This window comes from Capra hircus, chromosome 21 (assembly GCF_001704415.2).
Source record: "Capra hircus breed San Clemente chromosome 21, ASM170441v1, whole genome shotgun sequence".
NCBI lineage: Eukaryota > Metazoa > Chordata > Mammalia > Artiodactyla > Bovidae > Capra > Capra hircus.
The window spans coordinates 33,528,693-33,554,621 of record NC_030828.1 but is presented as its reverse complement, the minus strand read 5'-3'; the positions used below and the strand labels follow the sequence as shown (position 1 = coordinate 33,554,621).

Here is a 25,929-nt window from a genome sequence, read left to right as displayed (position 1 = left end):
CTCCATTTCTGGGCTGTTCTGACTGTTGGAAAAGTCTTTCTTGTAATCAACCTGAAATCTTCTCTCGGTTAACTTCTGCTTAGAGACTCTCATTCTGCCCTCTGGGGCTTTAGAGGGAAAAGGGAAAAAAAAAGACAAGCCCTCTTCTTCTTCCACAAGGCAGCCTTTTCGATTTTCAAGGATGATGAATACATTTCCCCTTCCAGGGCTGAGGTGTTGAGGAGGCAGTATTTAAGTTTTGAGTGGCAGTTAGATCAGACTCTGATTGGTCATTCTTTTCAAGGCCTTTTATGAGCAGGCTGGGAGTGCTAGATGCCACATTCTTTCAGTCCCCTCAGAGCAATCAGAAAGAAAGGAGAGTCTCCCCTTCTCGCTCTCCTGCGAGGAAGGTGGGCAGCTCTTCTTAGCCAGGAGGTTCTGTTTGGAAGGTAGTGGTAAAAGGTGAGCTGTTCTTATTCTGGTACCTTCAGTAGTCCCAGGTAAGTCCCTTGGGCAAGTGCTGTGTGAGGGCTGGGTTTCTGTTTGGCTGCACCTGCCAGATGAAACCAATGAGAAGAATCAAGGAGTAAAAGAATCTCCCAGTGATAGAGCCGCCCAAGGCCAAGCAAGACCTGGCATTTGTAGGCATTCTGCATATAGAGAACATTGTTCTTCATTTCCTCCCTCCATCCCTCCCTGAGGTCCCACCCAGAACACTTTCGACTGTTCTTTGCACCCACGAGGCAGTGTGGTGGTGTACCACAGAGACAGGCAGACCTGGGCTTCAATGCTGATGCTACCACTGAGAAGCTCTGAGAATGCGGGCAAGGTGACTAACTTGCTCTGCGAGCCATTGTTTTCCCATTTCCAAATAACACCCTCTCCATTGTGGAATTAAGGGAGAAATTGCTTGGCTAGCTCCGGGTCCGGCCCTGGTTACACAGAAGATGTGTGGACGCTAGCTTCCTGCTCTGCTTTCTTCTTTCTCCAGCTTTCTTTCACAACCAATTTTGAGAGATTTATAGGCAAAACACTCTGTGGCCTCCCTGGGGGAAATGAGCTGAATGTGGGTATGGTAGGGAAAGCTAGCCTTAGGTGGGTATTTGGGAACAAACTGTCAGTTTCCTGTGAGCTCCTGGTGAGATCAAAGCTGGTAAAGTGAGCCCTCAAGTAAGGGAGGCTGAGAAGGTCGTAAATGGCAGCAAGCGGCCACTCTGGCTACTGTTGCTTCCGCACGTCTCTGGGCTGTTGAATCCTGGCTGCCTGCTGCCCACAGGGAACAAAGCCTCTTCCCCGGCTGCTCGACTGCGTGTGGCGACCTTCAGCTGAAATGGTTTATGTGGGGGCCTCTCTTGATCTTTATTGAGCTGACTCTTCGGGGGTATATTTTCTCCACATTCGCTTCTACCATTCCCTGTGTTCCTCCTCCACCAGCTGCTGTCAGCCACATTCTACATTCGAGAATTCAGTCATTTCCGAGCTGAAAACTTCCCAGCAGCCACACCCACACCCTGTTGATAGGTAGAAACCTCCTGTACATAAACTTGAAGTGCACAAGCAAGCTGTGTTTTGCAGCCATTGAGCAGAGTTAAGAACCAAGAAAATAACTTCTGAAGCCTGTAATCCTGCTAATGAAAGGAGGAGGGGAAGACAGGAGCTGTGGGGTTGGAAGTTCCATGGAGGAGCCCCTCCCCGTCTCTCAGCAGATGAGTCGGGGCTTTTCACGTGCTGGGGGCCAGGGATACCCTGACAGGATGCTTACAAACTGGGCACAGGCAGGGGCACAATAGAACACGAGGCCACACCGCCCAGAGGAGAACGCCACTGTGGGCAGAGGCTTCCCAGAGGAAACAGCCCGACCGTGAAGGGCAGGCAGGGTTTAGGAAGTACCCTCACCTCAGCCAGAAAATCCTGTGAATCAAGGTGGAACTTTAACTGTCTCAAGACAGAGCAATGCAGAGAGAGTGGACATGTCCCCGTCAGCCCCAACTGAATATTTTCAATTATATAATGGTCCAGTTTTGCCTGGACAAAAGAAAACGCCTCCAGTCCCAGGCAGCTCTTTCCCTGTGTTTCCTTTAAACACTAAATGGACATTCCTATCTGAGGAATGGGTCAAACAGGGGGATTGCTCATAGGAATGTAGTATCCTGTTTCCGTCCGGTTCTGACAAGCATCCTTGTCTTCCCTGGTCACCATCCTAGTGCATTTCAGGGTAAAATCACAGCTCAAGGCAGATTTTGAACCTGAGTGGTTCTTGGTGGGCCACGACTAGTCCACAGTCTGACCGTCCCAGTGCTTGGACTGTCCTGTGACTCAGGCAGAGCTGGTGAAAACCAGTCACGACGTCTCCATCCTCAAGGCCTTCTCCTCTGTTCCCAGAGCCGAACCCTCGCACTCGGGTGCTTATTTTCACACGTAGTCACACCGCTGGTGGCACTGGGGCTGGCATGCTTGTTTGTACACTCCCTTCCTGCTGCGGAAAGCGCTGTCTGAGATTCTAGGCTGTGGATTCCTTCCTCCCTACCCAGCTGAGCGTTAAATAGCTTCTGAGTGAGCTTTCAGAGTGCCTTGAGGTTACTGTGATTAGCAAAAAAAGAAACTGTTTTTCCCTCTCTCTTGGTGACTGATAGAGAAAGAATCCTCCTGTGAACAGAATCAGCTTCAGATCTCTAGCTAGAGAGTTGGGAATTGAGCTGCCACGGTAAACAGCTGACATAACAGAAGCAGCAATGATCCCCCATTAAATGTCTTTCAGCTGATAGGGGCTCCCGGGATAATTGACTTTCCAGCAGGAATTACTGGCTCAAACGAAATCACTAGGCATTAGGACGACCTGCTGCAGCCTTTGAAAGGAGACCGTAACTCTGTCTGGTTTTGCTGACCTGACAGGCATAATTCATCTTGATTATTCATTGTGCTAGTTGCCACCAGATGACACCAGGTTTCTGTTGACTGTAATTACAGCGTGGGTTTTAGCTTTTTTTTTGAAACAGTGTTCCACTTGGTTGTTGGCCTCCCTGAGCTGAAGGTGCTGTAGGAACGTTTCTACAGCCTCTGCCTGGGGAGATGATGTGAGCACAGCCAGATAGCATTTCCTGAGCACTTCCTTACACAAGTCTTTCAGTAGATAAGCAGGGAAACAATTTGATGGAGCCTGTTTCATGTCAACTGACAGGGTGTCACTTCTTCTTGGTTATCCTTAACCTGGTGTATGGTGAATTGCTGCTCTCACAAAGCTCAGCCCACTCCCCAGCCCGAGACGTCCTTCCCCAGCCACTTACACACCCCAGCCAGCTGGCTGGCACACGTGTGCTTGTGCATGTGGGCACTTTTGGCCCTGAGGGAGAGAAGAGACTAAGTTAATGCCTTTTAACAATGATTATAGTCGATCAGATATTCACTGGAGCCTTAAAATTGTCAGGCAGTGTGTTGTGTGCTACAGGTACAAAGATGAAGACACTTTGCTTTCAAGGAGCTTACAGTATGTGGGGATGACAAATAATTCCAAAATAATATGTCATATTCTAAGCTCAAGATGAACAGAGAGTGCTTCCAGAGAACTTGTGCATCTACGTGTGAAGGGAAGGCTCTAGGTAGGAGATGATGCCTGATTTGAGAAAGAGTTACTCAACTGAATAAAAGCAGGAAGCAGATTTTAAGAACATAAACAAAAGCATATTTGCCATTTCCTCCCAATCAGTTGAATGGTGTTGGTTTGACCTAATCAATTAAATTAGGATTAGGTTTTCATTACTTCTCTAATGAAAATGAACTTCACCCTAATGGAACAGTCTCTTCTATATCTTGGGAGTAATCTCAGGCCCCGGGGGCCCTCATATCACTAGGCAGTTCTAATCACTAGAGTTAGGGCTTCTGGTGGAGAGGCTTGGCTGAGAGACCACAAGATCTTTGAGATCTTCATCTTGCTCCCTTTGACCCTTTATCTTCCACTGAAGTGTTGTGCACGAGGCCAGCTAGGTATCTTCACAACATACCGTATAATTTGCAGGCACACCATGAAACATACAAACGTATGCCACACTGGACCTGCAGAAAAATGGTTCACCTCAGAACGATGGCTTCCGGAACATCAACTAGGGATGAGCCAGTTCTCAAAGCTAGGCCTTTGTGTCCCATCTTCCAGGGTTATCAAGTATAAGTGACACCTACTGCCCTCCAGCAAATGAAGACGATTCTTCTACCTGACTCCCTCTGGTGTTGGAACCATAATTGAAAGCACAAAACCAAGATGTCCCTTTTAGGGGGGCAGAGGCAGTTACTCAAGCGGTCGCTCTTTCAGTGTGAGCCAGGAGAGCACAGTTGCTCAGGGTCCCCCTCTGTGCCCTAAAAGACTGCCTTGCCCCCTCACTCCCTGCCTACTGACCCTGCCTTCTGACCTCTTGCTTCGTTCCCCTTTAGAATGGTGGTTTGGCCTGGAGTGACGATGCAGATGGAGGCCGGGGAAGAGAGATCTCTCGTGATTTTGCCAAGGTCTGTGATGTTTCCTTCACGATAACAGAAGGGGCCGTTCTGCAGTGGGTTATTGTATCTGCTCCCCAAGGAATGAGGATAGAAGTGGCCTGTGAGTCACATCTGTAGTCATTCAGATGGTTGTGTATCACTGTTGTAAGACTTCCTACATAAGATGGAATTTATTTTCACTGTGGTGTGTGTTTTTCTTTTCTCTGGTGGGTTCGGGATCGCAGCTGTATGAACTGGACAGTGACCCGGAGAGGAAAGAGTTCCTGGATGACCTCTTCGTCTTTATGCAGAAGAGGGGTGAGTGTGCACCCTACTCATCATTTCAGTTCATTGAACATTTATTGAGTGCCCACTGTGTGCAGGTCACTCAGCCATCCTCCCTGTGGAGTGCCAGCATCTTAGCCCAGGAGGACAAGAGCCATTTATTGCCAGTGGGTCCCATACTTAGCTGAATAATTGACAGTCAGGTTGAAGAGGGCAGAGAGGGCCTGGGTAGAAAATGAATGGAATGATCATCCAGATTTGGTCCTGCTTTATTCTTGTCACTGTTCTGATTAACTGGTCTCTGGAGTCATTTCAAATTCAAATACACTTTTTTTCTTAGCCTTATAGTAAGTAGTCCTGGATATCACTTAAAACTCGTATATGGGGCTTCCTGCTGGTGCATCTGGCTTAATACAGACTTAGAATGGCCAATGAAAAAATGGAGGCCCTCCAGGTTGTGTTGGGAGGATTCTGAAATGATCCACAGGAAGGAAAAGCTAACTTTTTTTCCCCGTATCCATTGGCTGTTTGACTTTTGCATCCACTGGCTTGGTTGGGGTGCTCCTGCAGTTTAAGTGTAGGGCACGTAGACATCGCGCCTTCCTGCTTCTGGTCTTTGTCTCCTTCTCATTCTCCTGCACCCACCCACCCCCAGCCATCTCCACTTGGGACCATGGCATGTCTCAGTCTTAAGCCCACAGTGACTCAACTTCCTGGCTTTGTATTCTGTCACAGCAACGGGTTCACCAGCTGGCAGCCCTCAGGAAGCATGGTCAGAACCCCAGCCTCTCTAGGAGATAGTTCTCGGCAACCTGGGTGGCGACATCTTCTTCATCCTCAGGACAAAGCCTTAGGGGAGCTGCTCCTGCCCGCATGTTCCCGGGGACCCTGCCTGATCGTGTAGCCCTTGGTTTCTGTGTCAGCTCCTTTACTGAGACCTGGGAATGAAGTCCTCCTCTTTATTGTAGGTGGGGCTGTAATGACGGCCTCCAGCAATGAAAGATCCTGAGTTAACTCCTCTTCTTCCCTCTCTCCCTCTCCCCACCAGCCTCATCCCTCTTTCTGTCCCCCTCCTTCCAAAGCTTCATTGCCTTCTTAGTAGTGTGCCTATTACCACTGGTTTGCTTGCAAAGGCAATCGAAAGTTTTGAGTCTCGGTTTCCCCTCATCTCCAAGCCTATCAAAGCAGTCTAAGCAGCTCTAATTAGTTTACTCCTCCAACTGTTATCTGGAGCTGCATGTGTCAGTAAAAAACAAGAATATAATCCCGAAAGATAATGTGACTGGCAGCAATGAAACTCCCTGGTTGCCCTGAGAGAGAGAAATCCACTTAATACTTTGGTCTCCCCTTCCAATTACCTTTTAATTATTTACAAGCTCCACAAGCCCAGCTGGTGCAAACCCAGGAGCCGATCTCGTCTCAGAAGGGCTGCTATAGCAATATAGATTTTAATCAGCAGTGTGGCTCCACTGCTTTAGATTCTGCTTTATTGTTTTTCTCCCTTCCCAGAAGGATTTTTAAAGGAAAATGGAAGTTATAGCAGCCTAGCCAAGAGTGAAGATCCATAATTGTGTGTTTACTGCTCTGGGTCCCCACTAGGCGAGGCTCTCCTTGAGGGCGGCCGCTTTGTCATTTCTCCGTGTCCACAGTGCCAGCACAGGGCCAGACCTGGGGGCAGCGACTGGGAGGAGCCCTGCTCAGGACACATTTCCTGTCAGAACAGTCCTGTTGGTTTTCCTAACTCAGCTGCCCCAGTGGTGGTGGGGAGCCTCCCCTCCCCCACCCCACCCCCAATTAGCTGCCTGTGATTGGAGGTCAGCAGTACGGAGGGATGTATGCTGAGTGTCCTGCTATTGCACAGCACTGGGGCTGCCAGACTGCGTCTAGTCTATTCCAGAGTGAACCCAAAGCAGAAGTGACTCTCTTTGATCCTGTCTATGTACGGTTATTCAGGCCCTGAGTAAATCTTTTTTCTTTCTTCAGCACTTACGTTCGGTATTTCACTATTTGCTAGTGTCAACAATAGAAGGGAAACAGTCGAGTCAGTTTTGGTACTTGTTAATTACTCTAGTATAAGGTTTCTCAGCCTCAGCATATTGATTTTGGGGACTGGATAGTCCTTTGTGGTGGGGCTCCTCCCCAGTCTTGATAACCAAAAATGTCTGCAGATATTATAAATGTCCCTGGAGGGACAAAAGTGTCCCCCTGTTTAGAACCACTGCCGTAGAAGGGTAGGAAAGAAGTTGAAGTTCAGAAATTTCCTCTGCAGAGAAACTCTTCAGGGAAATCATCCTAGCTCCACTCAGAGAGCAATACCTGAGGGTGGCAGGGCCTGTGTCTGGCGATGGGAGGAACTTCCCGCCTGTAGCTGAGGGCCAGCGGAGTGGGTGCCGGTCCCCATCCAAGGCTGCAGTGCAAGGACCCGAGAGTTGCTGTAGCTCCAGCATGGCAAGAGTAGAGGCAGAAGTGCCATGGTGTGTATGTGGTCCAGACAGGGCTGGAAGAACCCTTGTCTGGCCTAGATGAATCAGGTGGCATCAGATTGTGAAGAGCTGTGTTTGGCCAAGAAGGTAGCACTCCCAGTCTGTGACATAGCAGAGTTATTGAAGGGAACACCCGGGGAGTGTCGCCAGAGCTGTGCTTTCAGGAAGCTCGCTGTGGCAAGCAGTGTGTAGTTGGGCTGAAGAGGGAAGACTGAGGCAAGGAGACTGTGGAGGTTAGGTTGTTCTCTTTAAAATCACAGTGATCTCCTCCCTGGAAGACTCATGTCTGATGGCCTAAATTTAGAATGAGTGGTTCAAGGGGACTGGGAGCAGTTTGTGCTTCTAACCATATGAAGCTTGCTGTCTTTTCTCTTTGCAGAATGGTGAGACCAAGGGCCCCTAGGCATTTGTGATTTATTTGTCATTCCTACATTGGAATCTGGGGCACTCAGGAGCCCACTTGTGTTAGCTGGCTGGGTGCAAGGAAGAGCCTCATAGACCTTGGCAGTGGGTCAGCAGCTCATCCTCCAGAGCTAAGGTGAAAGATAAGCAGTTGATTTCAGAGGAGCCCCGGAAAGCAGCCATAATCTGAAAGGCCCAGTGATGCCCACCTGGGCCGTGAGTGGGCTGGGCAGCTTTGACACAGAAGTTATACCACAGAGGAAGTGCACCGGGCTCCAGGGGAGGTGGCAACCAGCCCGAAGCCCCGAATGACTGCAGCTGCAGGTGATAAAATGGCTGTGCGGTGGGAGAGGGGCCTGGCCATAACTGCTGCTTTGTGCTGGGTCTCTCCGGCTTGTTAACATGTTTGGGTGAATTGACTGCAGCAGATGGGCCTTTCAGCTCAAGGTACCTTGGTTTCTAGCCCAGACTGGGTGACCTGTACCCTCGTGACCCCTTCCCCCACCCCCAGCAGAGAAACCTGCCCCAAAAGGCACTTGAGAAGAGGCCAAGGCAGTGCCCAGTCAGGCGCCTGTCCTGCCTGCCTCAGAACGGCTGCTGCAACCTGTGGAAGGCCTGTGGACTGAGGCAGGTGAAGCTGGGGCCAGCATCCATCCTGAGCAAACCCTTCGTCTTCCAGCGGCCACAGTTTCCTTATCTCTAAAAAGAGAAGGCTTCGGTTGGAGTCAATCTGGAAGTTTCTTCCAAGTTCTCTGTTCTGTATTATGTGTCCGTGGTTGTGTCTGTTGAGCTGTGAGCAAACAATGAGCCACCCTTCATAACCAAAATAGAAGAAAAGCCCCTTGAGCAGTTTTCTATTAAAATAGTTGTGTAAAAACTACACCAGGGAATCCCACCCCGCCATCAAACCAAATGCTTCAGTCCTTTCCTTGCAGAATCATGTGTTTATTCTTTAGCTGAGTGAAGCCAGACTGAACTAAACAAGTTTCTTTTGCTTGTGCTTCCCACACAGACGTTTCTGTAGAAAGATGGGTTAGGTTTCAGAACTCTGATGCCCCCTTTTCCTCACCTTTTGCCATGTGTACATGCTGGGTGTGTGTGTGTGTGTGTGTGTGTGTGTGTATGTAATTTAACTCACTGTGGGTGATTTCTGAGGTGTTATTTATTCCCTGGTAGATTTTCCAGGGGGTACTATGGGCAAGGGGGGCAGGTGTTGATTTGAAAGTCTCATAAGCAAAGGCTTATGAACATTCTTCCCTCGTCACTGAGGAAGAAGAGCTTGTTCTCTTGTTCCCCAGGCAGTGAAGCACAAGTATGATTTCATCAAAGAGGAGGAAAATGATTTTGCTGTTAATTTTATTATTGTTACCCTATGTACTTTACAGAACCCTTTCAACCCATTATCTGATATTCTGTTCCCCATAGCTCCACCTCTGTGGGATAGAGAGAGCAAAGGTTATCACAGTAGCCATGAAGAACCAGCCCCCAGGTTAAATGACTCCCCTGAGGCCACAAAGCCGCTTTAGCACGTGTTTCCTCATCCCCAGGCCAGGATTCTTTGTCTCACCCGCACTGCCCCCTAGCACCAGCAGCTCCATCACTTCCCATTGGGGCAGTGGACAAGCCTCCGCTCTCCTTCAGCCTTCTAAGCCCCACAGGGACTGTGGCCCACCTCCACAGCTCAGGGCCCGGGAGGGTCTGACAGCATCCAGCTGATAAACATGGGGCACAGGTCTTCATGCAAGAAGAGTGTTCATCTCAGGGTGAGACAGCCTGTCTCTCAGGGAAGGGCAGATGTGACGGGTCACGGTGGCACAGAGGCTGCCGTCTGTCAAGGCAGGATTAGGGGGGCACGGGAAAAGCCCTAACAGCACCAAGGGCCCCCTAACCAAGTGCCCGCAAGCGAGGATCTCTCCTCCAGCACCTGTGCCAGCTTGGCGCACCCGACGGAGGGCCTGCTTGGTCGCATGGAAGACAAGTTGTGTTAGGACTGCACTGGAGAACGGCCCTCCCTCCCCCACCAGTTCTGTTCAAGGCTGCACCCTGACCTTGGTTTTCCCAAATGGACTGTTGGATCTGTTTTTGATGTGTATATACAAAGAATTTACTGTGGGAAAGGGGCTTGGTCTGCCTCAAAGTGCAATTTGAGTGTTTTTCCTTCTGTTGTGTGCTTATCTATCCATCTCAGGCAAGGAAATGTTCGTGACATATATTGCTTTGCCTCTTGGTGGAGGGAGTTCCTCATATATTCTTTGTACCTTGCATTAAATGGTCTGTGCCGTGGACACTCTTCCTGATAGACTAAAATGTGTTTGTCTTTGTCAGATAAAATATGCTCTGGGGCTTCGTTTTCCAACTTTATCCCCAAATGAAAGTCCAAAATACAAATCTTCGTCTCAGGATCAGTCCTTTGTTTTAGGCCAGATCTTTTTCTCTCCCCAGGTGGTGGCTGATGTTCTAGTGCTAGGGTTCCTCTCCCACTTTTTTTTTTTTTTTTGGCTCTACCAGAGATTCATTGCTGCATGTGGGCTTTCTCTAGTTGTGGCAAGCAGGGGCTGCTCTGTAATTGCAGTGCGCTGGCTGCTTATTAGGATGGCTTCTCTTGTTGCGGAGCACATGCTTTAGGGCATACAGGCTTCAGTAGTTCAGGCTCTCAGGTTCTAGAGCAGCAGCATTAGTCGTGGCACACGGCGTAGCTGCCCCAAGGCATGTGGAATCTTCCTGGACCAGGGATTGAACCTGTGTCCCCTGCGTTGCAAAGTGGATTCTTAACCACTGGACCACCAGGGAAGCCCCGTGTCCCCACTTTTAAATACCTTATTACTAACCAGTTATCCATGATAATAGGAAGAGATCCCTGGTTTTTGAAAGGCATGGTTAATTTGAATAACTCATTATTATCTTTAAATTCAGCCTCTTCCCCTTCAAAATCATCGATTGGTACTTTTAGCACTTGGTAAAATTGGGTTGAGGGCTTCCCTGATAACTCAGTTGGTAAAGAATCTGCCTGCAATGCAGGAGACTGCGGTTCAATTCCTGGGTCAGGAAGATCCACTGGAGAAGGGATAGGCTACCCACTTCCGTATTCTTGGGCTTCCCTTGTGGCTCAGCTGGTAAAGAATCTGCCTGCAAGTGGGAAACCTGGGTTCAATCCCTGGGTTAGGAAGATCCCCTGGAGAAGGGAAAGGCTACCCACTAGCCTGGAGAATTCCATGGACTGATACTTTGGCCTCCTTTGTTCCAAAATGAGCCAGTATTCAGTAGACCATCCAAGGACTGGTGTAGGAAAAGTCTGAAGCGAGAGTTTGACCCGCTTACACTGTGGGAACATCTGCTAGGTCTTGAGAGGCTAGAGGTACAGAGGGCAATGGAAGCTCAGACAGCCATGCACTGCTCAGGGAGAATGGCCTTGAGTTGTTGGGCCTCTCCCCAGTCACCCCTCCACCCTTCTCCTGGACAGCTCAGGCCGGTCTGTTGATCAGCAGCAGGTGAAGCAGAGACCCGACAGTCCACCTCCTTCTAACTCCTTAGTTTTCTTCTCTGAGCATAGTTTCTATGGGAGGAAACAGCACCACCATAGCCCTAGTTTTATCATCGGCCGTAGCAGAGTACAAGACTGCATGTGCTATTAAACTTCACCTAAAGCAGTTGGTCTGAGCTAGAGTATCAAGAAGGGTAGTGGGTCTGAAGTTAGCCTCTCAGATTGTGGTGCCTCCAGAACTCCACTCATTGCTGGTGGGACTATAAATGGGCGTCACTACTGGAAATCTGTTCAGTGGTGTTTACTAAAGCTAAATGAATGCCAACCCTATTACCCAGCAGTTAAACCTCCAGGTGTATCCCCAATGGAAATGAAAGCTCTGGTTCACTAAAAGACACACGCAAGAGTATGCATAGCAACACCATTCATTATAGGCAAAAACGGGAAAGAACTGAAACGTCCATCAATAGTAGAATGGGCAACTAAACGGTTGCATAGTCCTCTGGTGCAGTAAATACCACACAGCAATAACAAAGAATGGATTACCGTTGTACCCAGCTGGGATGGCTCTCACAGGCCTAATGTGTAACACAAGAAGCCATTCACAGAAAACTATATATACTGCATTCCTCGGTTTGTGTAAAGTTCAAGAAAATCACCTATAGTGATACAGGATAATGGTTACCTCTGAGTTGGGTGGTGAGTGGCTATTGATCGGGAAGGATAATGGAAGAGTTTTCTGGAGTGCTGGAGATGTTCTGTATTTTGCTGTGAGCAATGGATAGTGGGGTGTACACAGCAGAAAAGATCTGGTGGGCTGTATCCTTAAGACACTCATCTAGGCTCTAGGCACTAAGCCCTGTGTCAGTCAGGCCTCCTCAGTGAGAGCTCGTGGTAGAGCGCTGAAGGGTGCGTGTAGGCCCAGTCCAGTATCGGGATATCTGCGCATCCTCGCTCCACCCTGACTTGTAGGCCAGTCAGCTCCACACACATGGCACGCCACCACTCCCTGCTGCCTAGTGTCCCAGTGGGAAATATTTTCTACATGAGCGAGTCACAGGCAAAATACCACCAGTCATTCCCCTACTTGTTCCTGGGGAGCAAGACTAGAGCTGGGCAGGAATTAATATGCAGAGGAGTAAGCAGGAGGCTTGCTTGCCTCTCTGCGTTCCCGCTTAAATGGGGGCTTAACTCTTCTAGGCTCCCAGCTCTCTTGACATGCTGTGGAAATGATTAATGATCTTGTTCAAAGTCAGGAAAAGCAGCGAGGGTCTTGGGCAGGGCCACGCCCTGGGTCCTGGGCTCTCACCCCTTCCTGTAGGCAGGAAGGCAGCCGTGTGCCTTCTGTCCTGGGTCCCTGCCCCCAATTGCTTCTGGTCATCCTTGGAACGTGCCCACTCTCTGTGGTGGGGAGGAAGCGGCCCTCCCCTAACATGCCCACCATGCTCGAGGAGACCATCTCCCCGCTCCGCCCTCGTCCCTGCTCTGCTGCGTTTCCAGTCCCGGTGCCAGGGAGGAGGCCGAGGACCAGGAGCAGGCTTTGCTTGGCTCCATCTGCACTGAGGGCTCCGGACAGCAGCACGAGGGCCAGCGCCCAGCGGCATGCCCACCTCCCAGGGTTAAAGCCCCCGGAGCTCCCAGCGGCTTCCCTGGGTCCCAGCCTCATAAAAGCCTTTTCCGCATCTCCCTCGGGCTGCTTCAGGCTCCTTGGCTGAAATCTGATAAGGGGCCTCTTTGTTGGAACTGTCAGTCTCCTTTATTGAGGAGGGAACTGGAGACCAGCGGCATTTCTTGGGGTACAGATAAGGCCCTGGATTGCTGTCAGAGGGACCATGATTAATTACCCTCAATCCAAGCGCCTGCTTTGATAGCAGTGACTGACAGCCCACAGGGTTTCCCGCAATGTGCTCCTGCCCACTCTGGGAGGCATAACGGGGGGGCGGGGGGGGGCGGGGATTCGGCCCCCTGCAGGGCCAATGCTGGTGACCCACGGAGAGTGCTCTGCAGTGGCTGCTGGCCTCCTTCCTGGCTCTCTGCAGGTTGCTTTAGCTTTTATTGTGGACTGAGGCCTGCTGTCTCTCCGGTGAAGAGGCTCTGTAGAGTAAGATGTAATCCAGCCCATAGGGTGGGCCAGAAGCTCCCCTACTTCCCCCCAAGGCTACGGGAAGAGGCATTGCTTATGGACTTGAACTTTGAATTTTTATTCCTAGACTCATAGGACTTTAGAGCTGGAGTCATCTAGTCCAAATTCCCTGCTTCAGCCAGACAGGGAAACTGAGGCCTGAATATGTCAATCTCCCATCCCCTCCCCCCAGTATGATGTTTTTGGGTTTTTTTTTCCTTGTTCAGGGAGGGAAACTCAGCTAAAAGTTCTTCTCCCCCTCTTTTCGTAGTTGAGTCTCTTTGAGACACAGGAGATGGCTGCTAGGTCCACTAAGCAAAGGGCAGACCACAGAGCCAGACTAGCCTGAGGACCCTGCTTCTCTCTTAGTTGTCGAAGGAATCAAAACCAGGGCAGGTTTCATGTCTGGATTGGCTGCTTAATGTGAGAAAGCCATGATGTCATCTAAAGTTGGCTTGCAGGGTATGGTCAGCTTTGTTTCTGGTGGGACTGAGGGGCCCACCTGCCCTGGACACTCCTTTTAGGGGTTTTGTGGAGGGCCATCCGTGGGAGGAAAACACCTGTTCCTCTTACCTGCCGATTCCTGGAACTGGGGTGCCTGACCAGGCAGTAGGGCCCCCGCTGAGAGAAATCACGACCCCCGCATGCCCAGAGTGGGGCTGGGTGGCAGAGCAGCCCTGGTGTAGGGGAGAGGTCACCCTGGGGACTCAGAATGCCACTTTGCTCCTAGCTCATGCGCTCCTAGCTCATGCCCGTTTCCCATGCCCCTAGGCAACTCCCAGCCTAACGCAGTCACTTGCTGTGTGACTATAAAGAGGGGAATATTTAATGACATTTCTACATCTATGATGTTGTTCTCTTTGAAAGAAGTCATCTCAAATGACTAGACATTTAGTCCAGTGACTGCTCTGAGGGAATCTATAATTCCTCCCTGGGGAGTTGCCTTCAGAGGCAGTTTGAGCCCCACGAGGAAGTCTGTCATGCTTGATGGCCACACCTCATCTTCACACAAAATCAGTATAAACCGCCTGCTCACTTCGTCCTGTTTTCCTGGCTTGTTTCCTTGAATGACTGTTTTTTAAAAGTAAAACACACCCTTATATTTGAAGATCTACCACCTTGGAGAGAATCAAATGAAAATAGTATAAACTCTGAAAGCTATTCGCAAGTGGAGTTCCAAAGCCATGTGTTAGCTGGCTCTCCAAGGAGACATTTCTGAAGGACAGCACACCCTCATCTGGGCAAGCCCAGCTTGGTGGTCACTGACTCAGCCATGCCTGTTCTGTGTATATCTCAAACCCAGCCACCTTCCCCTCTTTAACACTTGTCTCCCCTTCTCTGTGGCCCCACTGAATGACTTCATGGTTTCTTTACCGTCTCAAAATCCCCAGCTCTCCATCCATTCCTGTGCTGCTGGTCCTCTTATTGTAAGACTCAGATGCCAAGGGCTAGAGTCCTCACTTCCCTAGTCTGTTTAACAAAGGTCGTGACACTCATGAACCTGCCAGTTTCCGAGAAGAGAGGGTGACTTCTGTTCAGGGCTGTCAGCATTAGCCACTTAGAGCTAGTGACAGACCCAGGCGGCCACACCACCGACAGGAGGAAAATGCATTTAATATTCCCCGTTGGGTTAGCACAGAGCTGGTTGCTTTGACTCTGAGAAGCACATTGTTCAATCTGCATGGTAGTTTCGCTTATTAAACTTTATAATATTCAAGACATGATGAAGGGAAAAACAGTCCCTGCTTTCATGGAGCTTACAATCCTCCTGGGATACCAGACAAGCATAAGTGAAATATGTGTAATTGTTTGTGGAACTTGTAGTGGTTATAATAGATATTCGGAGAGGAAAGAAATATATTCAAACCAAGGTAGTTAGAAAATTATTCCTGGAGAGAGTGAGCATTGAAGGCCCATATAAGGAGGATTTGAGCACATCATTTTAGAGTTGATAAAGAGGAAGAATAAAACCCAAAAAATAGAGGAGAAAGAATTTGGGTTGTGGGGTGAGAGTGAGAAGACCCAGCTGATTGAGTGAGAGTAAGTTATTGGAATGTTCTTGAGACACATCATACATAATCTTCTAAGTGGGGGCTTCCCTGGTGGCTTAGATGGTAAAGAAGCTGCCTGAAATGCAGGAGACCAGGGTTCAGTCCCTGGGTTGGGAAGATCCCCTGGGTGGGAATGCAACCCACTGTAGTATTTTTGCTTGGAGAATTCCATGGACCCAGGAGCCTGTTCAGCTATAGTCAGTGGGGTCGCAAAGAGTCTAAACTAGGAAGTGAGTAATGGGGTGAAAGTGGTGTTTTCATCAGATTGTCTGGCAGGAGCATGCAGGTTGAGCGCGTGGATTCAAGGCTGCTGGGGCCTCTAATGGGAAGCCAGTGAAGGCCTGGCCCAGGGTGATGGCTGTAGAGAGCAAGCGAGCTTTGAAAGGTGCCTCAGAGGAGGAATCGGTGAGCCTCCAGACAACCTAAAGGTGAGGGAGAGAGAAGAGGAGCAGTCTCCCTCTTAGGTTGCTGCCCAGGACCTCTCAGAGCGATGGTGTTGCTGAATGAAGAGGCAAGGATGGGAAACGGGAGCTCGCCTAGGGGATAAAGGGGAGCTGAGTGTGAACATCAGACCTGGAAGTGAATGGGTCACATGTAAAGATGTTCTGGAAGCTTCTGGAATTGAGAGCTTCTGGGTCCTATGGGAGGGAACCTTGGAAGTGGTCCTCCCAGACTCTCAAGGCAAGGCCGTGAAGGCTCGGGCAGACCAGCCGCAGAGAAGGGAGACCTTAGCCCTGTTCTGCTGGGGGACCGATTTTGTTGCGTGAGACCTCTGTGCTTAGGACAGGGATGAAGTCTGATGTGCAGAACAGTACAGGGAGGAGTTAACCAGCGTGCGCGCTGTTGTGTCTTAGGAGCATGCCGGCAGTCCTCTGGCATCTAACCAGTGATCCTTTGGATTCAACTCCATGGCCTTTGTCAGGACACAGGTCTTCGAGACCTCTGGCTCCCTCCTACACTGAGGAAAGCGGCCTGGGACCACCGCAGCAGTGCCATGTGTTTGCGCTCACACTGCTGCTTCCTCATAATCGTGGGACCCTTCACTCTACTCTGGCTTGAATTATCCTATAAAAAGAGCGAGGGCAGCGTGCGAGGACTGAGATGAAAATGCCATTCCTTGAGGGGAAAGAAGCAGGAGCTGAAACAAACAGCCCTTCTCTAATCAAGCTGGCCTGACGTCCACCAGGCAGTCAGTGAGACCGAAGCAAGCCAGAGTGGGGGTGGGAGGGGGTCTGGCGGGGGGGTGGGGGTGGGCAAGGCAGAGGAGGAGCAGCCGGTGTACAGTAAAAGGACTTGCCATCAAAAGGCAACAAGTCTCATACTGTGCCCCGGACGGTGACCCTTCCCGCTGGAATTCTCCCCTCTGACCTCCAGATCATTAATCCCGGGGCTGCCAAATGACAGTCATCCATCACGCCTCCTGACGAGCATCCCGGCTGCCCAAGAAAGGAGCCTGGCCGCGCCCTCCCTGCCGTCCCTGGGTGCTCATTAGTGGGCCTTCCTGCTCCGGGCCAGGTTTCCTAATCAAGTCCCTGACTCCTGTCACTTCCCTTCGGGGCCAGGGGGCGGAAGCAGCTCTGACCCTCCCTCTTTCAGAGGCCAGGGAGGGAGTGGAGTGATTAGTGGGAAGAGAATTGTTGAGTGGCTTTTCATCCCCTTGGAGACCTGTGTGCCCAGCAGCTCCTTTGACATGTTGGAGACACAGGAGAGGGAAAAAACCCATTTCTCTATCCTGCAGCAGGAGAAGAGATGAGGAGAAAACAAGGCAGGATGCAAATAAATTAAAGCACGGCTATAAACGGCGCTGAGAGCTGCAGAAGAGAAGCCCAGGGGCTGTCCAGGTGGACAGTGGGACCGGCCCTCCCCTGTGCAGAGGTCAGGAAAGAGTTCGTTCACTGGGGAGGCAGCCGAATGACTTCTGAAAGCTCTAGAGGACTGAGTTGCCAGATCATTCAGTTCAGTTCAGTCGCTCAGTCGTGTCTGACTCTTTGCGACCCCATGAACCGCAGCACGCCAGGCCTCCCTGTCCATCACCAACTCCCGGAGTCCACCCAAACCCATGTCGATCGAGTCGGTGATGCCATCCAACCATCTCATCCTCTGTTGTCCCCTTCTCCTCTTGCCCTCAATCTTTCCCAACATCTGGGTCTTTTCAAATGAGTCAGCTCTTCGCATCAGGTGGCCAAAGTATTGGAGTTTCAGCTTCAATATCAGTCCTTCCAATGAACACCCAGGACTGATCTCCAAATCATTAGGAGTCATATTGCTAGCAAAAAATAAATCTTTGAAGTCATGTAGTCTGGCTCTCTTATTTACAGCAGGGAACAGACCCAGAGAGGCCATGTGTTTTACCCAAGGCTACGCAGCCCGTGAGTTGGACCTGTCTTTCTGTTCTTCCGAGGAGACCTGGCAGCTAGTCTGATAGCTTCCGGGCTTTAGGAGTTTGACTCAAATTACACTTCTGAGCATATTTGTGAACATATTTCCAACTCAGCAAAAGGTGGGCATGCACAGATGTCTTCTTTCTCTGCCTGAAAATGACCTATCCTTGTGTTTCTCTCCTCGCACCATTGCAGGGACCCCTATCAACCGAATCCCCATCATGGCCAAGCAGATCCTGGACCTGTACATGCTGTATAAGCTGGTGACGGAGAAGGGGGGCCTGGTGGAGATCATCAACAAGAAGATCTGGAGAGAGATCACCAAAGGCTTGAACCTGCCCACGTCCATCACCAGTGCGGCCTTCACCCTGAGGACCCAGTGAGTGGCCCGCGGAAAGGCGGCTGAGGCTTGCAAGAGGGAATTAGCCTTGAGGCAAGGAAGGAAGGAAATTCCACCGTGTGGTGAGCAAGACGGGCGGAATGCCTGAAAGAGCCAGGAGCTTTCTGAGCTGAATCCCTCGGTCACCTAAGTAAACCTGAGAGTGCCTTTTCTCAGGCGTGTCCTGTGTGCTGTTGCTTCACCTTTCCGTGTTGTTTCATTTCATTCATTCCGCTTCACCGGCAAGCCCACCAAGTAGGTTTTGTCCCTGTTTTCCAGTTGACATGAACTAAGCCTCAGAGCCTAGATCGTTCGGTCAGGGCCGTATCAGCTAGTAAGCAGGCTGGGGTTCATACCTGGACTTCTGTCTCTGAAGTCCACAATCTTTCCAAGACATCTTCTCCTACACAGTACCCCCACTCTAAGCCTGGCCCTTTTTCTTGACATTCAGCTTATCCAGAGGAAAGCAGGCAGGCCTCCACTGGGATTAGTGACCTGTTTTTGTACCCATTTGAGTTAATTATAAGGGTGGCAGGAGCAGGGGGAGCATTGAAGAAGGGGGCCCAGAGGGCAGTCTGTTCTTTGGGAGCTCGGGATGTTGCTCTGTGAAGAAGACAGAAGGATCAGCTGTGTGTGGCTTGGGTGGGCATGTTAAGGCCTTGCTGAAAAGTAGAAGGGTCTTATCTAATGAAATGGTTCCTGCAGAAGTTGGGAACAGAGCAACAGCCAGCAGAGCCGTCTTTCTCCCAAGGTTCTTAGGTAGAGAACTGCTTTCTTGGCGCATCTCACACGAAGCGGGACGGCACTGCTAGGCCTACACACAACAGGAAGAGTTGCGCCTGTCTGAACAGCTGACTCAGAACGGCTAGGAGATCGAGGAGCCAGAAAGACATTGCAAAACATGGCATTTCCCCTTTCTCCCAGGGCACTGGAAAGGCACCACACAAACACAGAACATTAGTGATGTTAGCTGTTTCCCTGATGAGCCATGACTCCAGTTCCAGCCGCACTTAGCCCTGGGTGCAGTTAGGGAGCCTGGGCTGGGGCGTCCCGCTATCCTAAGGGTTCCTCTTTCACCAAGTTCTCCAGGTTGTGCTCCTTCGTCCTGGAGGACAGAGCCTGCCCCACGGAGGCCCCTTGCAGAGGATCATCAGCTTATACTGGGCGGTCCTGGCACTGCATTTTGGGTGATCCTTCCTTCCTTCCTTCCTTCCTTCCCTCCATCCAGGTATATGAAATATCTCTATGCCTACGAGTGCGAGAAGAAAGCCTTGAGCTCCCCTGCTGAACTGCAGGCGGCCATTGACGGCAACAGGAGGGAGGGTCGGCGGCCCAGCTACAGTTCCTCCCTCTTTGGCTACTCACCCACCACCGCCGCTGGGGCCCCTGCCCTCCTCTCCCCACCCAAGATCCGCTTCCCTATCCTTGGGCTGGGCTCCAGTGGTGGCACCAGTGCCAGCGGCTCTCGAATGTCCCCGGCAGCTCCTCTCAGGAAAGGTCTGCAGGGCTCTTGGGGGAGAAGGGGCACCAGGCTCCCCGGGTCCAGGGCGCAGGCAGGAGGGTGGGTTGTGGGCTGCGTCCAGCTCTGGTGCCTTTGTCAGGTGATGGAGTCCCAGTGACCACCGTGCCTGTGCCAAATCGCCTGGCTGTGCCTGTGACTTTGGCTGGCCAACAGGCCAGTACCCGGACGGCCACGCTGGAGCAGCTGCGGGAGCGGCTGGAGTCAGGGGAGCCTCCAGAGAAGAAGGTGTCCAGGCTGTCAGAAGAGGAGCAGCGCCTGGTGCAACAGGCTTTCCAGCGCAACTTGTTCAACATGGCGCGGCAGCTGCCCATGAAGATCAGGATCAACGGCAGGGGTGAGCAGCAGCCTGTGCACCAGGCCCCGGCTCCACTCAGGGTGGGTTCACGTCCGGGGACTGGGGTGGGGGCCCTCCAGGTTCTGCCCCCAGCCCTCTCACCCGATCTGCAGAAGGATCTAGAGACCAGGGAGTCACCTGGGGGTTCATTGGCCGCGGAGACCTCAATTCACCAAGCTCAGGTAATTTTCCAGGGTGCCTGAGTTCCTCGGGCATGCCCTGTTCTGTAGCAAAAAGGAAAAGCAGTTGTTCAAGGAGAAGGAGCTGGAGACCTTCAGGGCCAGTTGCGGGGTCTTCCCTGTCCACCCCTGCCTTTTGATCTGTCTCAGTTAAAGGGCTCGCCCTTTCCCCCACTGCCCCACCACCTGGAAGAAAGACTGCGCCCCACTCCCGAGGCCCAGCAAGGGGCCAGAGCTGCCTCAGGCCGGCAGCCAGTGGCCCTCAGGAGGGAAGGGAGGAGGAAATACAAGTTTGGCAGCATAATTGACATCTGTCCCTTGCCCTCCACATTTTTCAGATGCCCCACCTCATCCCTACAGCCACATAGCCCACACCCCTCATTCCTGTTTCTCCCCTTTCCCCCTCACACATTTCTTTGCCATTCTTGACTCTCTCAGGACAAACATGAGCAGGCTTGTGTTGGGGGAAAATCAGGTGTGAGGGAGTTGTGCACATTCCCAGGCAGCCCCTTCCTGTCCCACTCTCCCCTGGCGAGGAGCCCAAGGAAACTGGAGATGGTGGCCCAGAGCAGGGCTCTGCCCTATCCCCCTCTCAGGCCAGCTGCCCCTGGTCGTGCACAAGCCAGAGGCTGATAGATGAAGCAGCTCATCTGGAAGAATTCTTGGCTCTCGACATCAGGAACGGACAGAGTCGCAGGTGGGAGGGGCAGAGGCCTCGTGTGCCAGTGCCTGCCGCCTTCCATAGACCGTGGATGGCTCAGATGGAGAGCGAGTGACAGGGACTGGATAGGCAGACCCCGTCCTTGAGGACCTCCCAGTCTAATTAAGGGGAGGAGGGAGCCAGGCGAGTTCTCAGTGGATGGGGCTGGTCTTAGTGATCTCCCGACGCCGACCCCTCCCCCCATCCTGGCCCCCCATCTGGTGGATAATGGGTGCTCAGGGTTTGTTGAATCGCACTAAACGCATCAGTGCACAGCTGTGAGCCGAGGTCAGCCTCCTTCCCAATGTGACCCCTCTCTCAGAGCAGAGCGAGCTGGGGAAGTGAAGTGGGTCAGTGGAGAAAGCAAGCGATAGGATACTGACCAGCCTGGGTCTCCTGCCAGACCTTACACTGGGAGAAGGTTACACGGGTGCTTTCTAACTCTGGGAGGCCTCAGCCTGCTGTGGCCGGGCCGGGAGGGTGGCCAAGCCTCGGAGGGGACGACAAAACTGCCCAAGGGCTTGACCGGGCCTGCCGTCTCCCTTGTCCCCAGCAGAGGACAGAGCAGAGGCCTCGGCGGCAGCACTGAACCTAACCACAAGCAGCGTTGGGAGCATCAGCATGTCTGTGGACATCGATGGGACCACTTACGCAGGTGAGGGAGGTGCAGGCTGGCAGCCAGTCTCGGTGCGGCTCCCTGCAAGGCCCCCTCGCCCCCTCCTGTCTGAACACCTTCCCAGGGGGCTTCCTTTCATGCTGTCTCAAAGTTCCAAAGGTCAAGTAGTTCTGGATGAGGAGGACTGAGGACTGCTAACAGGACTGCTAACTCCACCTGTGACGGAGTCATAGAGACCCCTTGTCTAACCCTTTTATGACCAGTGGTTGGCTCGTTAATTAAAAGAAAGTCATTGCATGTAAGGAATCATAATCAACTCCATCCATGCCTTTAACATTGTATTGTAAACTAAATTGGGGCTTCCCAGTGGCACTAGTGGTAAAGAACCCACCTGCCAATGCAGGAGACATAAGAAACATAGGTTCAATCCCTGGGTTGGGAAGATCCCCTGGAGGAGGGCATGGCTACCCACTCCAGTAAACTTGCCTGGATAATGCCATGGACAGAGGAGCCTGGTGGGCTACACAGGCCATAGGGTCACCAAGAGTCGGACACCACTGAAGCGACTTAGCACGCATGCATGCGTAAGTTAAATGTGGCCGTCGTTACAGTCTTCCGAAGCACAAGTCTCCTTTCTCTGATGGGTTCATCTCTAATCTTCTTAAACATGGTCTGGGAGCACTTCCCTTAGAGCCTTTGGGGCCTTTCAGCAAATTGACTGCCCGCCTTAGCAGCGTAGACGCACCTGCTGGCAGGGCAGTGTTGGCAGCAAGCGCACCTCCCCGCCTGGAGCCTCACCCAGAGTCAGGCAGCATGAGATGGTGAGGGACTGAACCCCTGCACCCATCTCTGCTCTCCCCATCTGCTCACACTGCCTTCTCCCCTCCCCGCTCGCTCAGGTGTGCTGTTTGCCCAGAAACCTGCAGTCCACCTCATCACAGGATCCGCCCCCCAGAGCCTCGGCAGCAGCTCAAGCAGCAGCAGCAGTTCTCACTGCTCGCCAAGTCCTACCTCATCCCGGGGCACCCCCAGTGCAGAGCCCTCCACCAGCTGGTCCCTCTGAGGGGCAGGACCCAGCTCTGCACTCCCCACTCTTCCTTCAAGAGCGGCGGAAGTTGATGCACAGAATTTACCTCATCTCACGGAGCCCACATCAGACACCATTTGGCCGGATGTTGAGAGTTTGGACATGTCCGTCTGCCCAGGCTCCATCAGGTCCTGCTGTACTCTAGAGGCAGGGAGAGGTGGAGGGGCCTGACAGGGCAGCGTTGTCCAATCAGGGATTGTTCTGGAGAACTGGGCAGGGTCTGTGGACGTCCAGCTTCCCCCAGGGCTCCCAGGCCCCCTCCCATCCCGGGCACAGTGTATCGACAATCTGTAAGCTGACACAGGGCTGGAGACTCTCCACACCCTTTCCCCTTTAATTTATTTCTCTCTCCCTGCCTTCTGCTGTGACTCCAGGGTCGCTGGTCTCTTTCCCTGCTCAGCTCCCCCATCTTTAACTCCCATGTGGGGCTGCTTGGAGCCGAGAGCACACCTCTGTGGCCCTTCTCTGCTGAGCATGGGATGGGGTCCTCCCAGTCCACCTTGCTTACCATGTTTGGCTCCTGGAGTGTGGGCCCCTCAAATTCATGAAGCAGTCCTCAGGGCCCCATACCCCTTTTTAATGGTTCCGAGCAAGGGCTGATAAGGGCAGTCCTCAGGACCCAGGGCCTGCTGGGGATCTGCCAAGGGAGAGGCAGGGCCCCGGGGGCGGCCCAGACAGGCCCTGGCACCCACCCCACTGGCCCTTTCCTGACCCACCCAGACCTCATGCCCGCCCCCCCACCCCCTCCATGGGTCCCTGCTGGCCAGCTCTCCCAGGAAACAGCCCACTTGTCCCTCAGGCCCCTCCTTTCCTCGGCGAGGGGCCACCTCAGCCCCTACATCCCCAAACCTGCCAGTGTCAGGCTCGTTGAAATACCTCAGATTTGTAATTGTTGATGTTTGATTCTTCAGGAAGTATTTGCATCTCTGAAATCTTTTTTATATGTGTTTGCTGACTTTTGTGGGTTTTTTTACTTTAAAATTTTTATTGTTGTTACTGTAGCACCAAAGAAACGAAAGCAGATGTCCCCCAAAGCCGAGCAAATGGTTTGGTACCCCAGCCCCTCTGGCCCTTCCCTAAGATCCCCCAGTGAAGAGGAGGGGGAGGTGGCAGGAGAGATGACTCAGGGATCACAGTGGCGGGAGGAGGTGGAATGGAGGGACCCCTCTCACGCAGGTTGGGTCCTGAAACCACACTGGTTGTCAGGATGGCCCTTGACCCATTTCCCACCAGAGCGGGGCAGCCCCTCACCGGGCTAGGGGCAGGGCATCTCCCCTTGACTCAGCATTCCCACCCCAGGGCCGGTGCAGGCCATGGAGGCCACGAACCCTGCAGGGGTCGAGCTGCCCCAGAGGGTGAGGCGATGCTGAGAGAGCTCTGTCTCTCCTCTTGCACGCTGGGGTGAAACAGGCTGCTCCTGTGTCATGAAGAAGAGGTGATTTTCACACACGGCTCTGCAGTGTTCACTGAAACCCCGCCCACTGTGACATTATCCGGCGGTAGCGGTGGGAGGCTGAGGTGGACCCAAGCCCACACATGCCCCACGCTCAGTCTGGCTAGGAAAGGAAAGGGAAATCAGACACTTGAGCCCAGATCACATACCTCAGCCCGGTGAGCTGCAGCGTCACCAGCTGCATCTCCTCTCTCTCCCCTAGCCCCCAGCACCGTCTCACACTCACACACACACAGCCCCATCCGCTGGGGGCTGACCCTCTCCTGGCCTCACCAGGCCGGCACAGGGCTGAGCAGAGAGGGGCATCTGGTGTCTGTGTCAGGGAGGAGCCTGGTTGGCTGGCGCTGGGCCCGCTTGAAGGCATCACAGACGTTTGGCCAGTGTGTCTTTCTCAGGACTTTGGTCACGAAGGATGGACCCTTGCCACCTGGAGGACACAGGGACCATGTGCTGAGTCTTCCTGGTTGTTGGATCCTCTCCCTTTCCCCGGGCAGCTTGCCCAGCCTCACCCTCTCACCAAGGCCTCACTGCCCTGAGGGGCAATAGTAGGGTCTCAACCTGAAAGCCAGAGGGTAGGCGTGCCGGCCAGTGCCCCCAGAATGGGGCCCTGGGCCAAGAAGAGCTCTCCGGACGGTGCAGCCCTGAGGTCACATGGCAGCCATTGACCGGGGCCACTTGGTCCCCTCCCCTTCCCCGTCTTGTATTTAACCAGGAAAAAAATGTGATAGCACATGGGTAGCCTAGGCAGTGGATGAATACCTCAGAAGTCCTCTTGCAGCAAGTGTCTGTATATGTTGTGGTTATTTTCTATCTACATGTTCTCGAATGTTTATATTTCAATAAACCTCTACCTCTTCACTCAAGCAGGACACAGGTGCTTTGGCTCTTTCATTTGACAGTAACAGGAAGAGGGCAGGGGACTTCGGAATAAAAGGGGCTAAATAAACCATTCCTCTGATCCCTTGATTTTTCCTGAACTTTCTCTTCACTGCTCACTCACTGTTTCGGCAAAGCGCTTACTCTCAGCCTGTCTTCTATATTAGCTGGGTGCCTCTGATATGTGTGACCACCTGCACTGACCCCTGGCATCACATCAGGGTCCCAGCAGGCACAGGGCCATGAGCAAGCCCTCTTTCAACTCCTGCTGAGTAAGTACAGTCCCCACACTTGCAGAACTCACACTCTTGTCTCGAAGGCACATACAACTCTCGACAAAACATGATTGGAATCCATGGGCAGGTAAATGCTGGAGCAGCTCACTAGGGAATCCCTGGAAGGCTTCCTAGAGGTGGACACTTCAGCAGGAAGAATGAAGTTGCAAACTGAAGACATGAGGAAGAGCGGGCGAACCGATCCATGTGGTATCAAAGGACCTGGCATTGGGAAACTGTGGATAGTACCGGTAGACAAAAGTGTGGCTGGGGCCAGGATGGAGCCCAGGCTGAGGGACTTGGGCACTGTCCTCTGAGCATCAGGACACTACTGACATGTTTTGAGGAGGGCATAGGCTTAGAGGCTTTTCTAGAAGGGTGACCTGGAACTGGGAGACATTCTAGTTGTGGACACCCTGGGACACTGCCACTGAAACTTAGGCCTAGACCCAGGCTGCTCAGCACTTTTCTCTACCGCAGTGCACATCCTGTGGGCACAACCTGGGACTAACAAAACTAAGAGAAACAGGCAGAGAGGTCAAGCGCTGGGCAGGTTTGTGATTGTCCTCCATCCATAACAGACACCTTGCCTGTCTGCGACCTTTCTCTGCCGTTTTGAAGTGCTGGAAAGTGAGAGTGACATTGGGACAGTCTTGAACCTCTCACTGATATTTAAAAAAATTTTTGACAGAAATAACCAACCCCTTAGTACTTTACTTATTTACCCGTAATTGGGACAACACGTCACAACTTCCTGTGACACATCACAGGGCTGCCACGTGGAGATTCAGTGGGCCTGGTACAGGAGGAGGGCACCAGATAAGAAGCATGGTTCAAAGACACTGAAATAGAAACAGCAT

The 25,929-nt window shown here is 52.1% G+C and overlaps 1 protein-coding gene across 2 annotated transcripts in view; it reads left to right on the top strand.

Moving 5' to 3' along the window:
- The window catches only part of ARID3B (AT-rich interaction domain 3B), a 47,754-nt gene extending 22,967 nt beyond the window's left edge, over positions 1-24,787 (top strand). The window contains exons 3-9 of one of the 2 annotated variants that reach the window (XM_018066519.1): positions 4,402-4,473; positions 4,689-4,761; positions 17,844-18,027; positions 19,256-19,524; positions 19,629-19,883; positions 21,319-21,417; positions 22,278-24,787. In XM_018066519.1, the coding sequence (XP_017922008.1) occupies positions 4,402-4,473; positions 4,689-4,761; positions 17,844-18,027; positions 19,256-19,524; positions 19,629-19,883; positions 21,319-21,417; positions 22,278-22,441 (1,116 nt within the window). In that variant the 3' untranslated portion in view covers positions 22,442-24,787. Of the gene's footprint in view, positions 1-4,401; positions 4,474-4,688; positions 4,762-17,843; positions 18,028-19,255; positions 19,525-19,628; positions 19,884-21,315; positions 21,418-22,277 lie in introns of both variants that reach the window. The other variant, XM_018066518.1, reaches the window with a different exon arrangement.